Here is a 22,381-nt window from a genome sequence, read left to right as displayed (position 1 = left end):
ATATACTTAACAATTAGGCATATTTAATATGCAGTATATCTCGCTTCGAATCGTAAAAAAAGAAAATCAAGATTGTAAACTACAGCGTAGAAAGAAGTGAATGGATTAACGCGAGATTATCACCTGCAAATAATTATAATACTCGAAATTTTATTTCATCATTCCACTGACCTTTTTTCACATTCCTGTTTTTTTGCAAATTATGTACATACTCGAGGTAATTGAGTATTATGCAGACTTGAGAAAGAAAAAAGGAGGCTGTTTATACCTTCGGTAAATGTCGCCGGTACGTACGATCCCCCGTTTTGTGTACAGACAATATTTAAACATATCAATTAGGTATGTAAGACGAAACACGAGGATTCTGTAATAAAAAAAAAAAAATCAACAGATTTCTCGACAAATAATTAATAGCTACTCATACCTTGACCTGCAACCAGAATCGAAGACGTCGTTTCATGGAAAGTGACGGTCAATGAAATGATACGTATCTATATTTGTAAATTCCAAGTCGTGCCGTGTAGAACCTTATCGCTTATTTTCACGCAATTTGGAGCCTGGAATTAGTATTCCGTCACGAAAATTCCCGGGGGATATCGCGCGAAAGCGCGGCGAGTCCGTGACTTTGAATTTTTCCACAGCCAATCGTAGCTATTCAACTATTATTGTGTTATATCCACACATTTACACAGCAAAAAATAGCAAACGGGACTGCAGGAAAGATCGAAATGAATATCGGAGAACGATTTCCAAAAATGGTATTAAAAAAAAAGGTTTCCATATACTTACACGTACAGTCCGGTCTGTTTTTCCTTTTTCCATCTCATTTCGATTCAATACCGCCGTCCTCGAGAATGATATTGAGACTCGTGACGTGTACCATAGCAATACTCATTGAATAACCAGTTCTCCAGTTTTTCGGTCGCATATCGCTGGTGTATTTATTATTTCGTGAACAAATCGCTGAAAGAAAAAATCATGTTGGTGAGAATAAATTATGATAGGTACGAAGAGTACGAGACGGGATGTACGATGTACAAAGCCTTTTATTGTAATTAATTTATTCGCGTATGACACCGCGAGTGAGATTTCACCGATAAAATAATACAAGACGGTCATCTTCATTATTAATTCTCCTACATTTGAACATGCATTTCTCGGTGTATAAATTTGTTTCAATTCAGATGTTAATTCTTCGATCTATGCCTTGCCGCAGTTGGCTCAAAATCGCTTAAAAGATAGGTAATTGCGTGTACAAGAGTCAAGTTATAAGAAGTTACCGCAGTCGTCAAACACGTTGATCGGCGGAAAGTATAAAAAAAAATAGTAGATAAAGACTGGATGGAAATTGTACAGATTTCTGTTCCTTTGTCTTACTGTAAACACGTCGACTACGTTGACTCTTAGAAATGAGCATGTTTCTCATATGGAAATTAATTCTGTAAAGCCGATGGCCGATTTCCGATCGATGATATTCAGGGGGAATCGGGCCGTTTTTTTTTTTTTTTTTTAAATGACTTCCATCCGATTTCTCGGTGATCTTTCATCGCGTTTCGCGGACGAGGAGGAAGACGAAGACCCGAAGAGGTACGTCGGGTCGACGGAGAGGGCGCACGTCCGGAATACGCAGACTCCGTTGAAACGTCGATAATCTCTCGTCCCGTCGTCGCGAAAGCGCGGAACAAAACAGAGAAAATACGGTAAATTCGCCTCCAGATCGTTCTGCAGTTTGTTTATTTGTCTGGCGTAGATCCGATAAAACCTATTCCGGTTATTCCCGGTTGATCGAGGCGCGGATTCGGCCGTGGAAATAGCGGAGGTAAGTTCATCCCCGCTTGCATGCAGGGGTGCTTAAAAGCTCCCGTGCAGCTTGCGACATAACCTGCAGTTCCTCGGTCCGAGTCCCTTCGGGTCGTCGAAGGGTCCCGGGTGAGATCCGATGCCCGGATAGTCACGGGCCTCGATCAAGTGAATCGAATTAAAAATTCACCGACAATGCAGCCACGGTTTTGAATTTCAAACGACGTATGCACTTGCCTCATTAAAAAATAACGCCCCGTGAGTTGTCGCTGTATACAGAGAAATTTTTACTTGTGATTGCTGCCGAGTCAACGAGGATGTTGGTTGGCCGAAAAACGATACTTTTTATTAATTAGTTGTATTTATAAAATTTATTATTATTTTTCACGTTCGTACAAAGCTTCGAAGATCTTTGTAATTATAGAGAAATTGAAAATACTGGTGTTGAAAACAAATGCTTGGATAACGATGCTTCGTTTCCATTCGGTTGAAATTGTTTGAAGTCTAGTTTATTCGTTCGATTTCATCCTACGATTACTCATTTTATTCGGATGACTTTTATTTTTTACATCATTCACTGAAACATCTTTTTTCATGACGTTTGCATCGTTGAATATTTAATTTGGAATAGTGCAGCGATATTGATTTTAATCAAGAAATGGCTATGTCGAATTGATTATCGAGAAAAGAGAAAATCTGTTTCGATGGCTTTGTAGGAAGTACTCATTTCAATAAAATGAGCTGGCGTAGAGGGTGTTGAACGAATTTAGTAGATTTCAAACGATTTTGAAGGAATTTGAATTTTAAAATTCTGGTAGTTTGTGTTTTTGCATTTTCGCAGACTAATGCGTGATCCACGGCTACTCAATGTACTACTGCATCGACTTTTGGCCAACCTACGTCCATTTTAAAGGTTTCAATTTACTGCTATAACCGAAAACCAAAATGCCGGTTAGAAAATGAAACAAAGTTTTATATCCATAACCAGAAAATCTATACGGTACGTACATACGTATTAATACTGTTTGAAAAAAAAAATTCTTTTCCTTACTTGTACTATATTTTTGTACAACTATTGCAATGATTTGACATTGGTGCGACGGTAAATTGTCGCCAAGGAATATTTATGGTCAGAATAACCAGAAAATACTCTATCTACAAGCTCAATTGCACCGAGCAGTAAGTTGCACCAAATTTTCTTCCAATTCCAACAAACCTAAGAAACGAAATACTTCTCACAATCGGTGAAATCTACTCGTAGATTCCTCGGAAACTGTTCGACTCCGAGCACGTGGACGCCCGAAACAGGAAACCCGCGAATTCGAACGGCAGCAGGTTCCGTTCACCGCGAACCCCGGGAGGCGAGCGATTCGCGTAAGGCGAGACAGGTTCGTACATATGGGCTCGACCGATGAATGGACCAAATGATATAAATTATTTATAGATTTCGACACCCGGAGGGAGGAGTTGCACGACTAGGGTGAGACCCTCCGGGGGTCCACTCGGGGTCCACTCGGAGTCCACTTGCGCTCTAAGCCCCTCAGGCCCCCCAGCATATGCATCCGCCCCTCTTAAGCCGATAAAATTGATTCCTAACTACCCCGAGCTCGTGTAGCTCCGCGTCTTTTGCCACCTATACTCCGTTCCTCGACGCGCAAACAATGCGCTATGCACACACCTAATGCATCCTACCTACGAGAGACGTGCAAGCGATATTTCAAGTGGATTTGTATAGCCCGTTAGAGCTGGTGGAATGCACGCGGAGTGTAACCTCGACAAATTTATACTCGTGTATATTTCATCGATCAAACTCGCTGAATTAATTAATCAATTGAATCAGGCGCCTGTAACAGGCACGTTTCCTTTACAATCATTGTCGCGATCAGCCTATAGTTCAACCTTAACGACGAATAGGTAGGTAGACTGATTCGTAACTTTTTCACTCGGAACTGCGTGTAATAATCGATTTTCTTCATCTTCTTTTTTTTTTTGAAACTCGATGAAACAAAATGAAACTAGTATCGATGAAACGAATAATTGTTCCAGTCCTGATACTGCATTCTCCTCATTCCCTCGCAGTTTAGTTTCTGTTTATTTATTTTTTTTATTCATAGCTCGTTCTTCTTCTCAGTGAATTATTTCGGTGGCAATTATTGTAATTTACTGACACTGCCATTTCTGAAGTTGAATTATACCCTCATCGAGTACGATGAAAAAATGTACCTAGTAGAGATCGCTGCGTGAACGAAGAGAAAAAGGGATCCACCGTTTCCAGCTCTGAAAGTTTGAACAGAAAATGGATCGTTTCAGAATAAAATATGCACGATCATGGCGTACACAGGCTGTACAGCTACTTCAGGAGTTGACTCATTACAAGTGCAACCTATTGACGTATATGTATCTATTATTCTTCAAACGGTTTCATTTCCTTTGAAACTACAAGAATAATCCATAGAAGTAGGTACGTATAAGAACACTCTGCGACGGATATAAAACTTTGATTGGGCAGCGAAGGGTCAGAGGGACAGAGGGACACACACACACACACACATACGTACCAAGAAAGGCAAGCACGCGAGTGTACAAACAGGTATTGATACAGGAATATGTATACTTTGATTGCCGATGATAATCCAACCCCAGTGCAAATGCCCGAGCTGATATGGGGTGATGAAAATGCGAGATAGTGAGTTGAAAACACAGGATTGAACTTTGACGGCGGCCGGAAATAGGTCTTGGTTTGTACCGGGGGTTGTTTGCCCCCCCGCCCCCCCCCCTTTATTTCGTATCTTGAAACATATTTCCACAGGGTGACAGTGCTCCCGGGGCTGAGCGCGCCTCTCGGACCCCCCGAGTTCAATCTAAATCAATGGCCTTGTGGGTAATCGTATAATAATTACCCTGCACCGCACCACGCATCTGTCACCAAGAGTGTACGGTGCAGCGTTCTGTTCACTCCACCCTGTCCCTACAACCCTCGTTTTCTCTGCCTGACATGCGTATTTCCTAGACCCGTGTATTATACCTATGTATGTACGTAGTACCTCGCTCGGATCGTCAGTGAATAAATCACAGCAGGTACTATTGTTCCATCCAGCCAGTAGCTTTCTCCAAGTGTCGACGATTTTTGTCATTCTCTCGATCAAGTTTATGTACCGATATACATTTTTGAAAAAATTCATTTCTTTCCGTAAAGATACTGATTTATTTTACCGCAGACATGGTTCTTCAAATTTTATACACCTAGCTACAGATATATTGTTTCATTTGTAAATTACAATCTCAATTTTTTTTCAGAAATGAATTCAGGCTGCATGCAGTTGTGAAAAAAGTCAAACAACTAAGTGCTGTACACGGAATAGAAGTCTGATTAACGAAACATGATATACGTAAATTTTTATGAACTTGTTTCAAAGAATCTATACAGTCCGTATTGATCATGATTTTACTCGTTTTCCAATGATAAATTAACTTTTTTTTATCATTTGTGAAGGAAATTGGCCACCATCAGATTTTATATACATATCACTACTCCCAAGGGGCCTCATTCTGACTTTTCGATCGGAGCTACTTTTTGCTTGGTCAGAACAGCGTTCATCAGCGTCTTCACCGGTGACGAAAAAACAATCGGATCAGAGCCCAATTATTGTCGGATTGATTCGTATTTTTGTGCAACATTTCCTTTATCAGACTTGCCACGCACTCGTGTATTGAAAAATGATTATACCCCCGAAACTAGATGCTGCTCCTGGTACTGGCGGGACTCTTCGTTGAATTTTCCGTCGGATTTCGTGGACCACATCATCCCAAGAGCGGGATTTCGCATCATCATTACGCCCCGCAAAAGGATGGTTTAAAACTGACCCAGGACGCCGAACTTTTACACGACGCCAGGTACCCGCAATTTCTTACCGTCTATTCTCACGATTATTTACTAAACTAATGTTCCGTCTTTCTTGCAGCCATTTGAAAGAAGACTTGGGTGCCTTAGCGGATCAATTGGATCTCTCGAAAATGTCTGATCAGGAATTGGAGTTCTATTATTTCAAGTATGTATTGTAATCTGTCTCACGACGAAATATTTTGACAATGAGTAGTAACGATATGTTAAGTGTTGCGTACAATTTTCAGTGATCAGTGATATTCTGTTGATTGAAAAACGTCTTAGTCTTCTTCCGGTCTAAATCTTTTTAACGATCTTGGTAATTTACAGCTTCCACGATATTGACAATAACACCAAACTTGACGGTTTGGAAATCCTTAATGCAATTCTGCATACTTTGCACCAACACGAAGGAGACGAAAGGACTGAATATGAAACAGCTCGGGAAAATCTAGAAGAACTGCCTAGGATTATTGGTAATTGGTTTCGATACGGCATTCATCTTCTACTTCATAAAAAACTACGCAAACTTTCGTATTTGTTGCTCGAATCGGTCAAGAGCTGATCAATTTAAGCGTCTATAATATCTTCAGGATGTGGCGGAAAGAAGACAAACAGCACAGCGATTAATTTGCTCTGTTGTCAGTAACAGAAATTCTCTGGAAGTATTTTTGAGCCTGAAATATGACCGCGAACTCCCTTATTTACATTATAGATCTAATTGACAATGTGCTTGAAGAAGACGATCTGGACAACGATGGATACTTGGGATACATCGAATACGTGCTCGGAAGACAACGGGATGAAAATACAGAAGCGAAAAGAGATAAAAAGCTCATAATACCATAGTATAAGGTCTAGATCGATTGGCATTACTGGCTTATAGTGATTTCGTGTAATTAAGATCGCGAGGACCTGGCTCAGAGGAAAGATTCAAATTATCGAAAGGAGGTTAGGTGTACGAATTATTCAAGGTATGTACATCTGAAATTTATACACATGATGAAATAATACGCGAAGACCCGCAAGACTAGACGTAATTAAATTTTATTCGCACAATTATTATTGCGGAAAACGCGAAAATATCAAATTCAGTTTCGGGTCAATGTATTTTCCTGGAATATGAAAGTTTTATACTTATCGTTACTATAACTGGTGATACGGTGTAGAAAGAAAATAAGTACGCTGTCTTTCTACTGTGAACTGCAAAATCAGTGCCAATCAATTTATTCCACGTATTGGAGTTCGCTAGATATTAAGTATGTACGTAACATATATATATGACATAGAAATGTATACACAAATTTTTATTTATATAACTGATTATACAGTGATAGTTTTGTATTGTATTGAAACAGTTACGGATAGTACTGTACGGATAGAAAATTATTCATACGGTCATATCATTCGAGACGATATTTCAATAGTTCTCAATATTATCCCTTGCTATTTCAATAATATATCAATTGGCCGTACCCATATCTTTAGTAATAAAATAAACTCAAATATCTCTATTCTGTGGAAGAATACCAAAAGTATTTCGGTTTCTTCTCAGACGTTCCGTGATTAAAAGTTAATAATCTATCGATAGTCTGGATTGAAAAAGTAAAAAACACAGTATTGTGAAGAAAACTATTTTCTACGTAGATAATATACTTTTCAATACACAAGACGCTCTATAGCCTATCGGGACCCGATTGTCACTTTACGGATCGGTGAACATTACATTCCGAAATATAACAAATTTTTCGAATGGAAGTAAAATTTACTTTTCCAAGTGAACGGTGTGCTTGTATTGCACGGAAAATTCAAAGTTTATTGTTCAACCCAGACCAATCACCGTCGGTTATAAGATTTGTCAATACAAGTTTATTTCTTTTATTTTAAGAAATTAAATGCACGTTTATGCTTTATTTCACAAGTTTGCCGTTAAAGTCACTGATTACTCTTATTTTGCACGGGAGGTGAAATCACTCCCTCGTAAATTATTCCACGATAGGCAATGGTTGGTCCGTGACGAGAATACCTCTCTCCCAAAGATCCCTCACCACCTGGATCTGAAAGAAAATATTTTTCTATTATTACCACATGTACTTCTAATTTTCTTCATAGTTGAGTTGCCTTTTTGCTGAATGACCACGGCGTGTCTGTAAACAGTAGACGGATCTGTATCTAATTCGTGTTTAAATAGAATACAGTTACGTCAATAGGTTTTGTGATCCGTGGACTCGTAAAATTGAGAATAACAAAGTGATTAGATAATTTCATAAATCATCCGTTACCTTGCTGTCTTCCTCGTCCAGAGGTAAATCCTCGACTTTGATATAATTTGGATACTGTCGAATGATTTCTTCTATAGCGGGAGCGTGTTCCTGCGATACCTCCAAGAACTGTGGATCCAACTCGCGATATTCTTTCGAATTCTCGGTAGAATAATAAACTTTGAGTCCGTCCTCTTCTCGCAGCAATCTAAAATGTTATTCAATAAATAATCATTTGAGGTAAAACTATGACACTAATGTCAAATCAATGCTACCCAGGCTCACATACCTTATGCAATATGCTCGGGCCAATCTTATTTTCGTATCTGGTTCTACCTCAATTCTGTTCACTACGATACCACCCTTTGTCATTCTCTCCCCGTCCTCGTATATCGAACATGCTTTTTCTTCTTCTGTTAGCACTGGCGGAAGAAAATCGTGGATATGCTTCTTAGCCATTTCGTCAGCAGCTCTGTCAACGTCTATGTATTGGACTAGTTTAGATAAGAGGTACTGTGTTCTTCGTATAAACTTAGTCCTGTCAATAGTGTCCGTATCCGCATGCGCCAAACCTACGTGCTGAAGATAATCCAGCGGCAAACCTTCGCGGAATTCAACATCTGATGCAATAGCTTTTTCCAACGTCACTGGGACAAGCTATAGTTTCAAGTAAAACGCATTATTGTGTTATTTATTAAATCACAGGGCTGGTAGCGTTCAAGCTATTTAAAATACAGTGTTGTTCGGAGTAAAAACCGACCCCACATATAAGATTCGGAGACAGTATTTCAGGATGTTTTTCTTAGTTACCCGCACATAAAACGAGTCTGCGTATTAGACGAGGATAATTTTGGCGGGTGTAGTCAACGACTAAAAACGTTGCCTTATATTCAAAACAATTCGGTAATTCATCGTCTTATCTGTAATAATTACTGATTTGACATAATGATCTTAGTAACTTAGCTCTATCCGGGAAAACTTGTTTAAGCTAAACGGGATGGCATGAAGCAGAAGTTGAACAGTGTTTGATACTTTGAAAATATTGTGCGTTTGATCTGCATGATATGTGAGATATCGCGCAACCAATAAATAATTTATCAGCAATCAATATTATTTTGTTACCTTGTCGAAAAAGTCGCCCCAGCTATTCCTCTGATAGACACTCAAGGTTACGTGTAAACTATGAGTGTCATCGATAGTTTCACCCTGATGTATAGTACCTCTTGGAAAATACAGCAGGTCACCAGTTTCCAAAACTATATCCATTATCGGTTCTCCAATTTCCGATTGATCGAAATCATCAGAGGACAATCTTGGTAAATATTCATCATCGCTCCTAACCATGCATGAAAAGAGGAAAAAATATCCGTAATACACAACTTTTATACATGGGTGATAAATTGAAACACAAGATTCTACTTTGTAAAATACATAACAAGCGCTGTAATGAGACGATTTCAAAATTTACAATTACCTCGGTTTGTATAGACGCCATCTCTTTTTACCCTCTACTTGCAGTATAAACGCTTCGATATCATCGTAATGCGGTGCAAATCCTTGAGTATTCGGTGGTGTCAAATAAGCGTTTGCCCCAACAAAACATCCAAAATATTCCTGGAGGGTGGCTAAAAAATTATTAAATTAACCAAAGGTCTGGAGTTTGAAAGTAAAACTCTTAATATAAATTTTCAGCTTTCATTAATACTCTTCATACCATTCAATACATGTAATTTGGGTATAAAAGTTTGGGGATTCAACAGCCTGACCGAACAACCGTTCGCATAATAATCCCAGACAACACTTGGCAATGCACGACCAACAGGATTGTGTGTTTCTCTTTTGCCATCCGTGTATGAAGTCACATCGACATTCTTGGTGAATTGCATGTAGTAATTTCGCAAGATTGAATCTATTAAGGGTGTGGAAATAAGATGTTTGTAATAGCTCGAGGTGTTTCTCTTTATGTATAGTGGGGCAAGCTCCCAGCTTGTTCTGTAATGAAAAAATCACATTAGATAAAAAAAATGGTCCTGGAGAAAATGAATTTTTTTCTTTCAAGATTGATTTGTAATATTGTTTACTTGTAAAAAGCATCCAACTGAAGTGGAGAAATGAGCCATTCAAACAGCTTTTTTCCGTCATCGATCGAACCGGATGGTGTTTCCTCTTTATCCTGTAATTCTGATTCATCAACATCACTCATAGCTTTTTCGGAATCCGATTCCGGCTTTGACTTCGCGACATTGCCGGGAGATTTTTTGCTTGCTTTCTTCTTCGATGCAGAATTTACAGGTGAGGTAACTTTTTTTACAACAGCCTTTAGTTCTGTTTTGTCACCACTAGATCTGAGAGTTTTATTTCTTAATTTGGGGCTAACTTCACTCTCGGCAACGGCCAGTTGGAATGCCGCTTTTGATTTTCCCGCAACGGACCTTCTATTATTAGGTGTTGCTGATTTCGATGATGATTTATCAATTCCATTAGACAATCTCTTCACCGTTGATTTTGAATTGCTTGAGGATTTCTTTGACACGCCTGTTGCAGTTTTCATACTTTTTTCTTTCAAAAGTCGGGACATTTTTTGCGTCTTTTTTCCTTTTTCATTTGGCGTCAAGTCACCCACAGACGCCGAACGTTTCCTCGGCTTCTTTTTACTCGAAAGTGCGGCGGAACTGTGACGCTTTTTAGCCGGTTTCGATGAGAACGGGCTCTCCGGTGTTTGACGCATTTTCGAATACGCGGCAAATGCTGATATCGACGTGGATGTATCACTCATTTAGGAAATATCCAAATGAAAATAATCTGCGGAACAAGAAGACGCCGTGTTACTTGCCTACACTCAGTTCTACCAACATCGGAGTTTATTGAACCGTATAAAGCAGGCTTCTAACCTGCAAAGTTTCAACAAAGCCGGAAACTTTTGAGGTTAGAACGCCGATGATTAGGTTACAGAGCAATTACGCCTTCAAAGAGCACATATTTCTTATTTGAATTGCTGATGAAATCAAAGCGACGTTGTGTTTCTGGTGTTATTGATAAATTTGACCCATTTTCTTACATCTACATGACAATAATAAACAAATTCCCTGTGCGTGGTACACCCTACTCACCGTTTACTTCTAAGCTTTCACAGAAGGGTTCTGAAATCTGAAACATTTGAGAAGTAAAATATGTATATCGACCCACGCATCGCGCAGTAAGTTAAAGGCACGGGACTTTGGCTAGCGATAATCATGATATTTTTAATTGATCAACTAGCAGCGTGAAATTTCAGTTGATTTTAGAAGTGAGTTAGTTTCATTTTACGCATTATAGATCGCTGCGATTTTATTAAATAAATGAAAGAATATGTGCAGTTTTCAAACGTCCCCGCGCTGTCCGACATCTTAGCGTCACACGTGACATCACGCTTACAGCGCAGTGGGTTCTGGGTACGTTTCGATTCGCTTCGAGCACTTCGAGTATGCGAGTCGGCGTCGAGAGAGACGAAGTGCGTCGTAATATCAGCCAGTTGACAAGGACATAATACGTAAATATCGTGCATAGATCACGTGATGGGTCGTTCGGTGGATGTTCAGAAAACAAGTGTGTCAATTTAAAACATTCTTTGTCCGTCAATTTTTCCGTCAGAGAACCATATTTGAAGTAATACGCTAAAAGTTGTTTGTTGGAAGTTGTTTTAAAGCGTGTCAAGTTTATCAGGTGTCTCAAAGTAAGCGGCGGCCGTTTCACTGCGAAAGATGAGAATCGACAACTCTTTTCACGACAACTGACGCTTTAGAAGTGTTGCTTCACTAAGCAGCGGCAGAATTACAATCTGATATGTAGGTATGTATTTTTGATGATGAATTACATAATTCTGAAACTGTATTTTCAATAATGTACTAATCCGTTGTTGTCACTGTTGCAATAATACATATAATTACCATGTAGGTAAGCGTTGTTTTGAGATATATAAGTTGTAAGTGCGGAAAAGATATTGTCATTGATCAGAGAGTACAATAGTTACTTGATGCTTTATTATAAAATAGATTCCAATACTAGTGAAAAAATATGAAATAGATTTGCCATATTATTGTCATTTCCCACAATTTCACGCGTCTTTCAAAAACTTGTCAATATTTTCCTTCTTGCAAGTATATTCCGGTGGACACTTCCCGGCCGATCCATATTCTACGGCTTTCCTCAGCTCTAGAACAGTCTTCTCATACTTGTCGAACTCTACGGGAACAGATCTGTATACAAACAACAACTTTGCTATTACAGCTTGAAACATGTTGTCACAAATTCATACACTGGCGTAGAAATTGTTGAATATCATTGGTTGAAAAATATATCGAACGACCAATCAAAGTTTGGTAAATGTAAAAGTAACGTGTAGACTTGTGAATATGCAGGCATAAAAACATTACCGACATCTGAAATAACTGGATTCACGGTAAATTATAGCTTCGAGTATTAAGAGGATGCTATAGTCAGTCTTTACCGATCGAGGTAAAATGTCACTTATCTTGAGTTTTATCACAGCCTACGCAACACTGATGTTAAAATGCCTCAGTCTGCGTAATTCCCCATGAAATTCCGAACAAAAATATCCAAAAACTTTTTATTTTGTGCGTGAATAATATCAAGAAATGTATTTCTACAATAAATGCTAATTCTATTACAGAAATACATTTCTCGGCATCATTGTCGTCTGAAGCAAATCTTTTTTTGAGCATTTGTATTAAAAATAAGTGAAATTTAACGCAGTTAGTGAAGACTGACTATAGATTTCTCTTATCTCCACGTGCTCCAATGATCTAGTCATCGCATTCACGTATCAAACCCCAATTGGTCTACGTTCAATTCAACTTTTAACTCGACGCGACTTGCGTATTGCACCGAGCAAAAACATACTGTGGCATGAGCTTGAAGGTTTGCAGAAACATTTCGGCGGCTCCGAGGTATTCCTTGGCTTTGCGAGGGACTTCACAGGCTGCCCTGAAAAGGCATTTGTCGCCGACAAGGTAGCCCAAGGCCAAGGCTACCTCACTCTCGGAAACGATTGGTTCTGTGCAGAGGAAATGAATATATAACGTGTATGCATATCTACATCATTTTTGGATCACGTTATTACCATTACAGAGAGTTGTATATTATCGGTTTATACGTGTAATAATTACCATCGTCCAATTCGCGAGTTTTGTATCCATGATGTCCCATGTATCCAGCCCCGAAAACTACAGCCTTGAGTACCAAAAGTATCAGCAAATTTGACAAATTCAAACTCAGTACCTGTAAGGCGTTTCCAATTACTGATCACGCTCCGGAAAAACTATCGTAAGTGAATTTTCCACGAATATCAGAGGTGATTCATCCCGAATCGTTTCTATCTCACCTGGCTATTCGTTGACGATCTCTGAATTAACTCTTTTGCAACTTCAGCGAGCATGGATCCGACCTGGACTCGAACTCCACGGTTTTTAACGAAATCGTTTTCTTGGACCCAAGCAAATGCTACCGCGAACGTCATACCGAATATCAAAATACGCGAACAACAAATCATTTCGAAAGTTTTCGCTACTCTTACGATAAGTCCTTGATGTTCTTGCACAAACAAATTTTCTTTACACTTGTACTGAAAAATTGCAAACTGAATAGAAAAAATATCCGAATTGGAAATAAATGATCAGGTTCACTTTGATTACGTGTGTTGAAAAGTAAAAGATGATGCGCTGATATCAGTCGAAAAAGTTGACTTCAACTGTGTGAATAAAAATGAAAATAGAACAGCTTTTCCGAGAACCTTATAGCCTGGGCATTCATTCTTCCCACCACGTATTCTTCGCGGTGCATCTAACCGGCAAAGCATTGTTTTCTGTGTCGTAAAACGCGATATAATTACTCAAATTATTGTCCCAGGTCTTGTTGGGTTTATTGTCTTTGAAGCCGAGTCGTGTGCTTCCAGCGTAGGGCCACTTTCATTTAGCCGGAAATAAGTGGAGAAAACTCGAAACTTTTTCTATTCTTCTTCAATTTGTACGATATATGTGTGACGTTGTAGTTGTTTCAGGACTACAAGTCATCTTGTTAGTCCTTGCAGTTTCTTCACTTAGTTAACCACGCGTACGTGATTACATAAAATTATTGCCATCGTAGCCAATCGGGTTAAACGAGCGAAACATGTCTGTAAATGCATCAATGAACGTAACGGCCTCAACAGTTGACAATTTGTTATTGTAATTTTAGGTTTATGCTGAAAATTTGCAATACCTGCTTCACAATCTGAAATTTGATACCTCATTATCATTATGATTGTCGGATATACGTATTAAAAAAGGTAACGACTTTCTCGAAACATTAATTGAACTCTTCTCGGGCCGATAAGACCAGTCGTAAATTGAATCCGATTTTACGGAATTGTAGCTAACTGATTTTGACTTACAGTAAACTCTCTTTCGATTGAAATCTATGGAATTTGAGGCTCATTAATTCGTTTGATTTCTTTTTTTCAATATGAAATTCTGCAACCATCAAGTGTCTACGTAACATGCCAGTTGTAGAATGGCAAAATTGATTGGTCAGCCACTTTCCGCGGGACAGGTTTTTGCTGATGCAATATTTTTCGAACAAACAATCGTAGTTTCGTTAGCAATTCGAGATCGCACCAGCGTCAATAAAAATTCCCGTCTGTCTACTTTGTGTTTCGCAAGTTCTTTTTTACTCCGTTGCGTCTCAAGTAAAAAAAGTGTAGAAAATTTGCAGTATGAGCCAATGGAAGTTTGAACATGAGTATTGAACCTGTTTTTTGTTTTTTAATTTTTTTAGAAAACGTAGTTTATTCATCAATTTTTCAGTACATATTGCGCGCACAGTGGTATAATAGTATATTATATATAGTAGTACAGTATTATTTAGTTAACTGTTACAAGATTTATTTGGCTTACAACTAGCTTACGTTCTAATCTCGATGTATTTCGAGAACCATGATTACCGATAACAGTTTATTGGTGACGAAACTTTTCTGTGCATCTCGTCCGTGCTCTGAAAATTTTGACTCAATTTATTTTGCTCACTAACAATTTTGCTATAGCAAAATATTGAGTGCGATACATGAAATACGACAAATTGTTCACTGTGATTGCATTTTGACGATCTTTAGACGAAAGAGGCGATACGAAAACACGTATTCACCGATTCCGACTTGACCATTTTAACGAATCTTGGTCCTCCTAGAGCTACCCTATAAGCTATGCGTTTGTTTTGTGATAATTTAAGTTAAGGATGTGTATTAAATAGGAATATTACGGTGATGGCTATATACAATTTGGCGTCTTCAACCTGGAATACTTTACATATGTATAGCGTAGTAATTTACCTTTAAACATTAATCTTTACTCTCTTGAATAACGGTGAAAAAAAATGATATTATTAATAATTCGTTGATGCATAATTGGCACGACTCAAACGACCTCGTTATAACCGAGCAAAAATACGAACATGGTATAGACTCTGAACAATTTCTTCTTATAACTCCGTCATTGAAAAAATTTGAATCATTGAATACTTTCTAAAAACCAACTGCAGCATCGAACGAGTGTACAACACTGAAAAAGACGAGCAGACAGTCACGGAAGAAAAACGAAATATAAGAAAATGTCGAAGACTCAACAAGCATCCGACTGTGTTTGAACGATCTGATTAGATGTCGTATGACAACTTCTCCTCGTCAAGACAGTGAAACTTTCTCTTGGACCGTATCCAGGTATGGTGCTTTGCAGAGTAGTGGTTCGCTCTCTCGGTCGATTAAGTACATCTCTCCGGTTGTTAAGTATCGGCTATTTGTCAGGTAGCTCCTTCACGTACTATTGAGGAAACGTTTTTCCCACACATTATACACCGCGTCCAAGTATTAGGTTAGAAGAAAACGTTTCCCGGCCTCGCTTGGGGGCAAAGGAAACCGGAACAATCGTGCCTGCGAATAGCGTCCATGACTTCTTCGAAGTGACTTGACACCTGGTTTGCGGCGCCCGGTTGTATTCTGAAAAATATGGGAATATTAAGGCATAGTGCATCAAACCTGACGGGGTGAAGTGGCAGGTAGGATAAATGCACCTGTTTTGGCCACCTCAGTACCGTCTGTAGCCATCCATTGATCCATTTGTGGCAGTATCAATTGCATGGAATCGAGGACGTGGTCACAAATGGTAAAACAAAATTACTTTTTAAACAGCTAATTATCAGAGAATGTAATATTATTTGCAGGGTATGTTTTGGCAATGAATTCAATAACTAGACACATTGATCGTATTGAAAACAAGCAATACGATATACAAGGGTGGCCAAAGATGGTACAGTGGTCACAAACGGTGCTTCTGCCTTATCTCGTCCATTGTCGCGAAATTAACGAGGCGAGCGTCTAATTTGTTTACAGGTCTAGAAAACTACGTTTTTTTAAAAGCGGTAATAGTGCATGGATTGTGTTTTGTTCCTAGTTGGCTGAAGGCGTTCTTGACGCGTCAGGTCACGCAGAACCTTCTCGCTGGTCTGTAATTCGTTAGCTTTTCTAGCGAGCAACGTCGAGCCGACGTAACCCGGCTCGACGGTATTGGTCAGTGACTTGGAGTCCGTGCAGAGTGAGTTTTTTTTTTTGCGCGCCAACTATCCAAACTGGGCAATGAAGTGAAACTGTGCTAGGAGGTAAGAGTTGAATCAGTCAGTAGGACGTTTGTTCGGCGAAGCGAAAGCTGAAAGAAAGTTATACATGGAGAGTTCGCTCAGACTCGATGCTTCGTCGTCGTTTAGCTATAGTGTCTGCACGCCGAGCTATCGCGGGACGTTTTAGTCGGACCGTGGGATTCACGAGGCTTCGATCACGTGCCATCTGTCTTTACTCACAATGCCAGCAGGGACGCCATCTTCTTTTCCATAAACGTGACGGCGTCGGAACCCCGGAGGATCATCGCGTCGCAGAATATCCTCTTGGCGCAGGGTGTGTTCGCCCAGTCACCCTCGACGTGCCCGGCTTCCGCGACTTCCGCGTTTTCCAAATTCTGGAGAGTGTCTTGGAGCTCCTGATCCGTTCCCAAACTACGCTTCGACCTCTTCTGATCTTGCCGTTCTCCCTCCTCGCTCTCCGACTGTCTTATCATTTCACCGACGATCTTCGCCACGTCTTCGACAGCGACTTGATCGAGATCCGCTCTTTCCGACGCATCCTCATCACCCTCGACGACGAGGATCGTACCCGCGTTCTGAGACTCGGGTTTCTTCGTCCTCTGCAGTTGCAGATCGGTAACGTCGATATTTCCGCGTCTGGGTACATCGATTTCCACAATTTCCGTTATCTTGTCTAAATTCTTTCTCTGGAACCGCTTGTCTCGCATCCAATCAGCCACTTCCGGTTCCAACCTTAGGACGCTGGGATCATCGATGCTTCGTCTGTGTCTTCCGGTCTCAACGTATTCCAGCTCGTCAACGACCGGTTTCGTCTCACGGGTTTCCACCTTGTCCGAATCATTCGATTCTTCGAGTATCAGAAACACGCCATCGTCATCTTCTCGGCTCTGGCTTCTCTCTTCCCCCTCGGCTACGATGACTGGCTCATTTTCGAATGTCTGAACGAAATTGGCCGCCTGATTTGGGCTGGCGAACGACGCTTGCCACGTCCTTGACTCACTGTCGACCCGACTATCTGGTTCGTTCACCTCATTTCCATACTCAGGAAGCTTCTTCGCTGATGCTTCGAGGGCTCGTTTGTGCTCGAGATCGATTTCGTCGTCGCCTGATCTCTTCAGGACGTCAACATCGAGGTATCTGCCAACTGCGACAGCGCCGATTCCCAGCGCAGCGCCGGAAGCAACGAGACCCAGAGCAGGGATGAGAATGGACGAACCCGAGGCAACGGTTCCAACTTTGTCCTGCGCTACGTCCCGGGAGAGACCCAAGTTCTTAGAAATCTTTTGCGTCGCTTCCACCAAGGGGTCGAAAACCGGACGTGTAAGTTGGGAGACCTTTTCAACCCCGGTCGAAAATTGGTTCTTAAGGTTCTCCGATATTTTCACCCAGAATGGCGGGTCGTTTTGTGGTTTCAGTCCGTAGAAACGGTGGTTAGGGTAATAGTACTTCGAAGAGTACGAGTCCACGACGTTCTTATCGTTCAGAACGTACTTCTTCTTCTGCCGGGTCTCCGAGGTGAACGTCGGCTGAACCTCCGAGTAGCTTTCGGGTTGCCGTATCTCGTTCTTCACGATCTTCGCCGGTTGCACACCCAGTTCCGGATGAGCATACTGCAGAACCGGGGCTCTCACTCCTGGCTTCAAAGCGACCGGGGCGATCTTCTGACTTTCCGGAGTATAGCTCTGCGAGTTTGGGTAATTCGCGACGCTGTCCGGATGAAGCATTCGTTTTTGAACGTTGGAATTGTAGCCGTCACTAGCCGCGTTGTAGATCTCGGCCTTGAGAGCGTCGTTTTGATAATTCTTCGGATCCCATTCGAAATATACGTTCGTCTTTTCGGCATCGTAGTTTCTTCCGTACCGTCGATTAACGTCGTCGAAAAAGTTCTCGAACCTTTGACGATCGGCCGTTTTGTCAATCGCGTAAAAATTGCTCGAAGGATCGAGGTTAACGACCATTGCGCTCTCTGGTATCAACTTGTTGTTTATTACTCTGGCGTTCCTCCACGTCTGGATCTTGTCCATCGGGTCATCGGGCACTCGATGTCCGTGGATGGTCGGCGTCCCGTCGGCGTCCAAGGTCATCGGTGACCTCTTGGAAGCCGGTTTCACGTTGATCTCCGACCTGATCGTCACTTCCGCTGGTACGTTCTTCGCGTTTCTATTCTTGTACACATTAGCGCCGACGTTGGTCCTAGTCACCGGTCTCGGCTGGTTCGGCAGGAATCCATGTCGCTCCTCCTGATTTCCGACTATTCTTGCGGGGTTCAATTTCTCGAACGAGAGTTCCCGGTCTGCTCTCTTCTCCGTGTTTCTTCCGGCGAATATCATACCTTGATGCTCGAAATTGGGCTTCGAGTAACGCGCGAAGCTCGCCGATCGGTGCAGCCCTGTGTCGACTGGTTTCCAATTTGTGTACAAGGGCTCCTCTGCCTGCAGCTTCTCTTCGAGAGCTCTTTCCGAACCTCCGCCAAGTGGCTTCCAGCTCCCGTACTCCATCAGGCTCTCACCGACCTGGCTGAGGTTCTTCCGCTCGAATTTCGACGGCCCTTCCTGATCGGCGACTGGCCCCGATACCTGGCTACGAATCTTCGCCACCTGCTCGTTCTCCTGCAGTCTCCTCTGAGCCTCGCCGTTCTGATTCTGCAACTTTCTAACCTCGAAAATCACGTGGGATTGATTTTGCCCACGCCTTTCGGGTTCGGTGCTCATTCCAGTGGTTCCTTCTTCCTTCTGAACTACTCTGTGATCTCGCCTCTTCACTATCAACGTCGCCAGGTTACCCTCGCTCGTTCGAACCTTCACTTCTTCCGTCTCCCCAGGCAAACTTCTCGCCACTTTTAGCATCGTTCTCGTGTAGCTCGGGGCCGGAGGAACACTCGTCGAGGTGACGATGACCATCGTCAAAGCGAGTACCAGCACTACCTGCGAAATGAAAAAGCGGCGTGAAACGAAAGGTAATTACAAAGAATCCGGATATCTGCTTGCGCCATAGACAGTATCGATAGCTTATACGGCAACGTGATTGTCAGAGTGATTCGGCGTTAAATTATATTGTTTCATTCGCGGCAACGTAGACTGCTCACTAGGTCAATGGGACATCGTGCGACGGCTGCACAGATCCATGATTCAGCTGTCACTTTGGCCGATGATTGATTTTTGCACCGAACGATTTCTATGCCTGTTATAGGTGTATGCGATCCATTTATAGGGTAATATCCTAATCTTTGCGACTCGTGCGCGCATTCCTATTTCATGCTTATTTCACCGTGTCGACCGCGTTGCAATGACACGCATATAAAATGGGTTTCAAAACATTTTCGAAAGTCTAGTGTGTGTAGGTAGGGCGTAATCTCGCTGTCTCGTTTGCCTGTGCAATTTTCTATACACACCATCGCGTGCAGCTGCGGGTACAAATGCGTGTCTTGTCGGGTGTAACTCAACGAGCCTGGTTATTTGTCACTGATAACTCGCATCCGAGACTCGAATGGCGGCTCGGAACACCGTGTGCACTTAGAACGCGTGCGATTATCAACCCAGTGAAGTTTAGAAATCAAGACTCTTCTTCCGCTACAGCGTTACAATCGCCAACGGAACAGCGTGAATATGACCGCAGAGCGTTAGCCTCGTTTTCGGATAGCCGTGATTTGGAACTGAAGGTCATAATACAGAAAATGGTTAAGTTATCGACGAATTGATGACAAAATGAAAAAGGGACAATTAACGTTGAAGCTACTAACGAACGAGTGCAAAAATTTTCCTACTTGGACAACGAAGTGGAATTCGGACAACCCGAGGTCGAGACGGTAATTGGGATGCTATATCTCCGGAGATATGCACACATGTCGCGTGTGCCTTTCGTCTTGGGACCGTGCATACTCAACGCTCTACATATTGCAACACTTTGACCGACATTAATTACCCACCAATTAAGGCTAACTGGTCGGTGGGTTATTCTGCACTCATACCATTGTTTCCTCAACTGCAGTAAATGGTCCTCCTCTTCACCGGGGCGTGAATATTGAGATTACTTTCGCTAAATATCTCTTAATCATACATTCTCGGCACGTAGAACGTCGTCGTTTTGCGCAAAAGAGTTTGAAACCTCATCGTGCTTCTAGTTAAATTTTCGCAATTCCGATTCCACCGTTCAACCAGCGCGTGTGGGTGAAGACGCCTAACGAAATTCAAATTATCGCCGCGGGTTCGCCCCTCGCAGTCTCGATGATTACACCGCAAAAACGGTGTCATCATGTTCCGGAAGCGAAGCAGAATCTGGCCGATACTTTCCCTCGTCAAATACGCACACCGATCGATCAGAATTATAGGGATCAGTGCGATTATCGGAGGATTCGCAAAGAAATTATCAGTACCAATTAGGTGATTGATACAGTTTTTTCCCAACAGAATGTCGAAACACGCGGAGGGTGATTCGATAACTGATAAAGTTAGTAACCCCAAAGAGGGGAAAAGCCCTGCACTACCTGGAAGATAAAATGCATTACGAAATTAATTCATGGTATGAAGGGGGTAGAATTATTTTTACCTCAAACCGCGGCATCGTTGTGGTTGAATTACTTCCGGTGATGGATTTATTTACGCTTGCACTCTTGGAGCGATATATATTTTCACAAAAAGTACGTCTTGCTACAGATCCACAAAACTTCAGTGACCGGATACTTATTATCAAGAGTGGAAACAAACGTCGTCTGGTATTTAAGGACCCATTGCTTCGTGTGAAACAAAAACGGGTTCCAATTTTCAATAAATATTTTTTTATTTTTTCTTTACTATCCCCAATTTGTGTGGAACACAACGGCGCAATATGACGCGATAAATTGATCGGTGATCGGCAAGAATCGGCAGGTAGGTATGATCGAGTCTCTTGACGTAGCACCTGCTCACTCGAGGAATATCTTCACGCGACTGACGGGAGTTCGCGGTTACCTCCTCATGTCGCTTCTCACCGACCTACTTCTTTTACCTTAGCCACTGTCTACCGATGAGCACCATGCTGCTGTTGCTGCTGCTGCAGGCGAGACTCTCAACGGTCTGAACTAGCTGTGCAGAGCTCTGCAACCTGCGGGGGCTAATCGTGCAGGTTCTACCCGTCACGTTAACTGCATGCGGCCGGTATGTACTTGATGGATCCCGCGGACGATCATTTACAAGCCGAGCGAATCGCGGAGGAGCGACTTAGTTTTCGTTTAAGGTGCACATCGTGCATGCACAAATATCCTTGCAACACTTTCGATTGGCATTGACAATTTCGTCAACGTTTTTGCAGCCCGATCTGCATCCCATTGACAGGCTTCGCACGCAATCGCGAAACGCGGGCAATATGTATATATATATATATATATATTTGTGCGTGGTGTCGCTTGCACTTACATCGAGAGCGAATTTTGAGACTTCTTTTAAGAGTAGCAGGTTCGTCTTGTGCCGCAATACGCTTGTTACGTATACTCGATAACTATTTTGAACAAAAGCAAACAGAGTTAAAGAAGAAGAAGAAGAAGGAAATAAAAGATTAAATGTTTCGACAGAGAAATACGTTTTTAAAACATATTGGTATGACCGTTAAAAGCTAATTCAATCATATCAAGCAATTCGTGATGCGCCTACCCTTTGCTATTCTTAAGAATCGTTTCTCCGTATCCTCGGTCACAGTCGCTGTCACGGTCGATTAAAAATTCGATCCACATTTAAGCTAATTTCACGACAGACAGACGAATCATAATAAAGGTTGGTCGAAAATAAAAATAAAACACACATTT

At 41.5% G+C, this 22,381-nt stretch overlaps 4 protein-coding genes across 8 annotated transcripts in view; 2 read left to right on the top strand and 2 right to left on the bottom strand.

The window, feature by feature from the left end:
- The first annotated feature begins 1,648 nt into the window (after positions 1-1,648).
- LOC124184540 (multiple coagulation factor deficiency protein 2 homolog) lies at positions 1,649-7,288 on the top strand. Of its 4 annotated transcripts, none has more exons than XM_046574351.1 (7): positions 1,649-1,819; positions 3,062-3,188; positions 5,540-5,694; positions 5,763-5,849; positions 6,014-6,159; positions 6,277-6,324; positions 6,399-7,288. In XM_046574351.1, the coding sequence occupies exons 3-7, from the start codon at positions 5,540-5,542 to the stop codon at positions 6,530-6,532; spliced, it is 570 nt and encodes a 189-aa protein (XP_046430307.1). In that variant the 5' UTR covers positions 1,649-1,819; positions 3,062-3,188; the 3' UTR covers positions 6,533-7,288. The 4 variants fall into 4 exon arrangements, with proteins under 4 accessions (XP_046430307.1, XP_046430306.1, XP_046430304.1 ...); XM_046574348.1 differs by lacking the exon at positions 1,649-1,819 and adding an exon at positions 2,836-2,979; XM_046574350.1 differs by lacking the exon at positions 3,062-3,188.
- Positions 6,976-21,573, bottom strand: LOC124185553. Its single transcript, XM_046576429.1, has 14 exons — positions 21,151-21,573; positions 16,825-19,529; positions 15,888-15,967; positions 13,325-13,443; positions 13,110-13,221; positions 12,844-12,997; positions 12,042-12,179; positions 10,026-10,721; positions 9,659-9,936; positions 9,419-9,569; positions 9,067-9,280; positions 8,234-8,601; positions 7,966-8,152; positions 6,976-7,740 (listed from the first exon to the last, which is right to left on the bottom strand). Exons 1-14 carry the CDS (start codon positions 21,163-21,165, stop codon positions 7,669-7,671), a joined length of 5,289 nt encoding a protein of 1,762 aa, XP_046432385.1. The 5' UTR covers positions 21,166-21,573; the 3' UTR covers positions 6,976-7,668.
- Positions 11,458-22,381, top strand: part of LOC124184541 (tRNA 2'-phosphotransferase 1) — a 50,628-nt gene continuing 39,704 nt past the window's right edge. The window contains exon 1 of one of the 2 annotated variants that reach the window (XM_046574354.1): positions 11,458-11,768. The gene's annotated coding sequence lies outside the window, so the exon portion shown is untranslated. Of the gene's footprint in view, positions 11,773-22,381 lie in introns of both variants that reach the window. The other variant, XM_046574353.1, reaches the window with a different exon arrangement.
- Positions 11,916-13,666, bottom strand: LOC124184543. Its single transcript, XM_046574355.1, has 4 exons — positions 13,325-13,666; positions 13,110-13,221; positions 12,844-12,997; positions 11,916-12,179 (listed from the first exon to the last, which is right to left on the bottom strand). Exons 1-4 carry the CDS (start codon positions 13,490-13,492, stop codon positions 12,038-12,040), a joined length of 576 nt encoding a protein of 191 aa, XP_046430311.1. The 5' UTR covers positions 13,493-13,666; the 3' UTR covers positions 11,916-12,037.

The sequence above is a fragment of the Neodiprion fabricii genome, chromosome 6 (genome assembly GCF_021155785.1).
Source record: "Neodiprion fabricii isolate iyNeoFabr1 chromosome 6, iyNeoFabr1.1, whole genome shotgun sequence".
NCBI lineage: Eukaryota > Metazoa > Arthropoda > Insecta > Hymenoptera > Diprionidae > Neodiprion > Neodiprion fabricii.
This window is presented reverse-complemented; position numbering and strand designations above follow the sequence as displayed.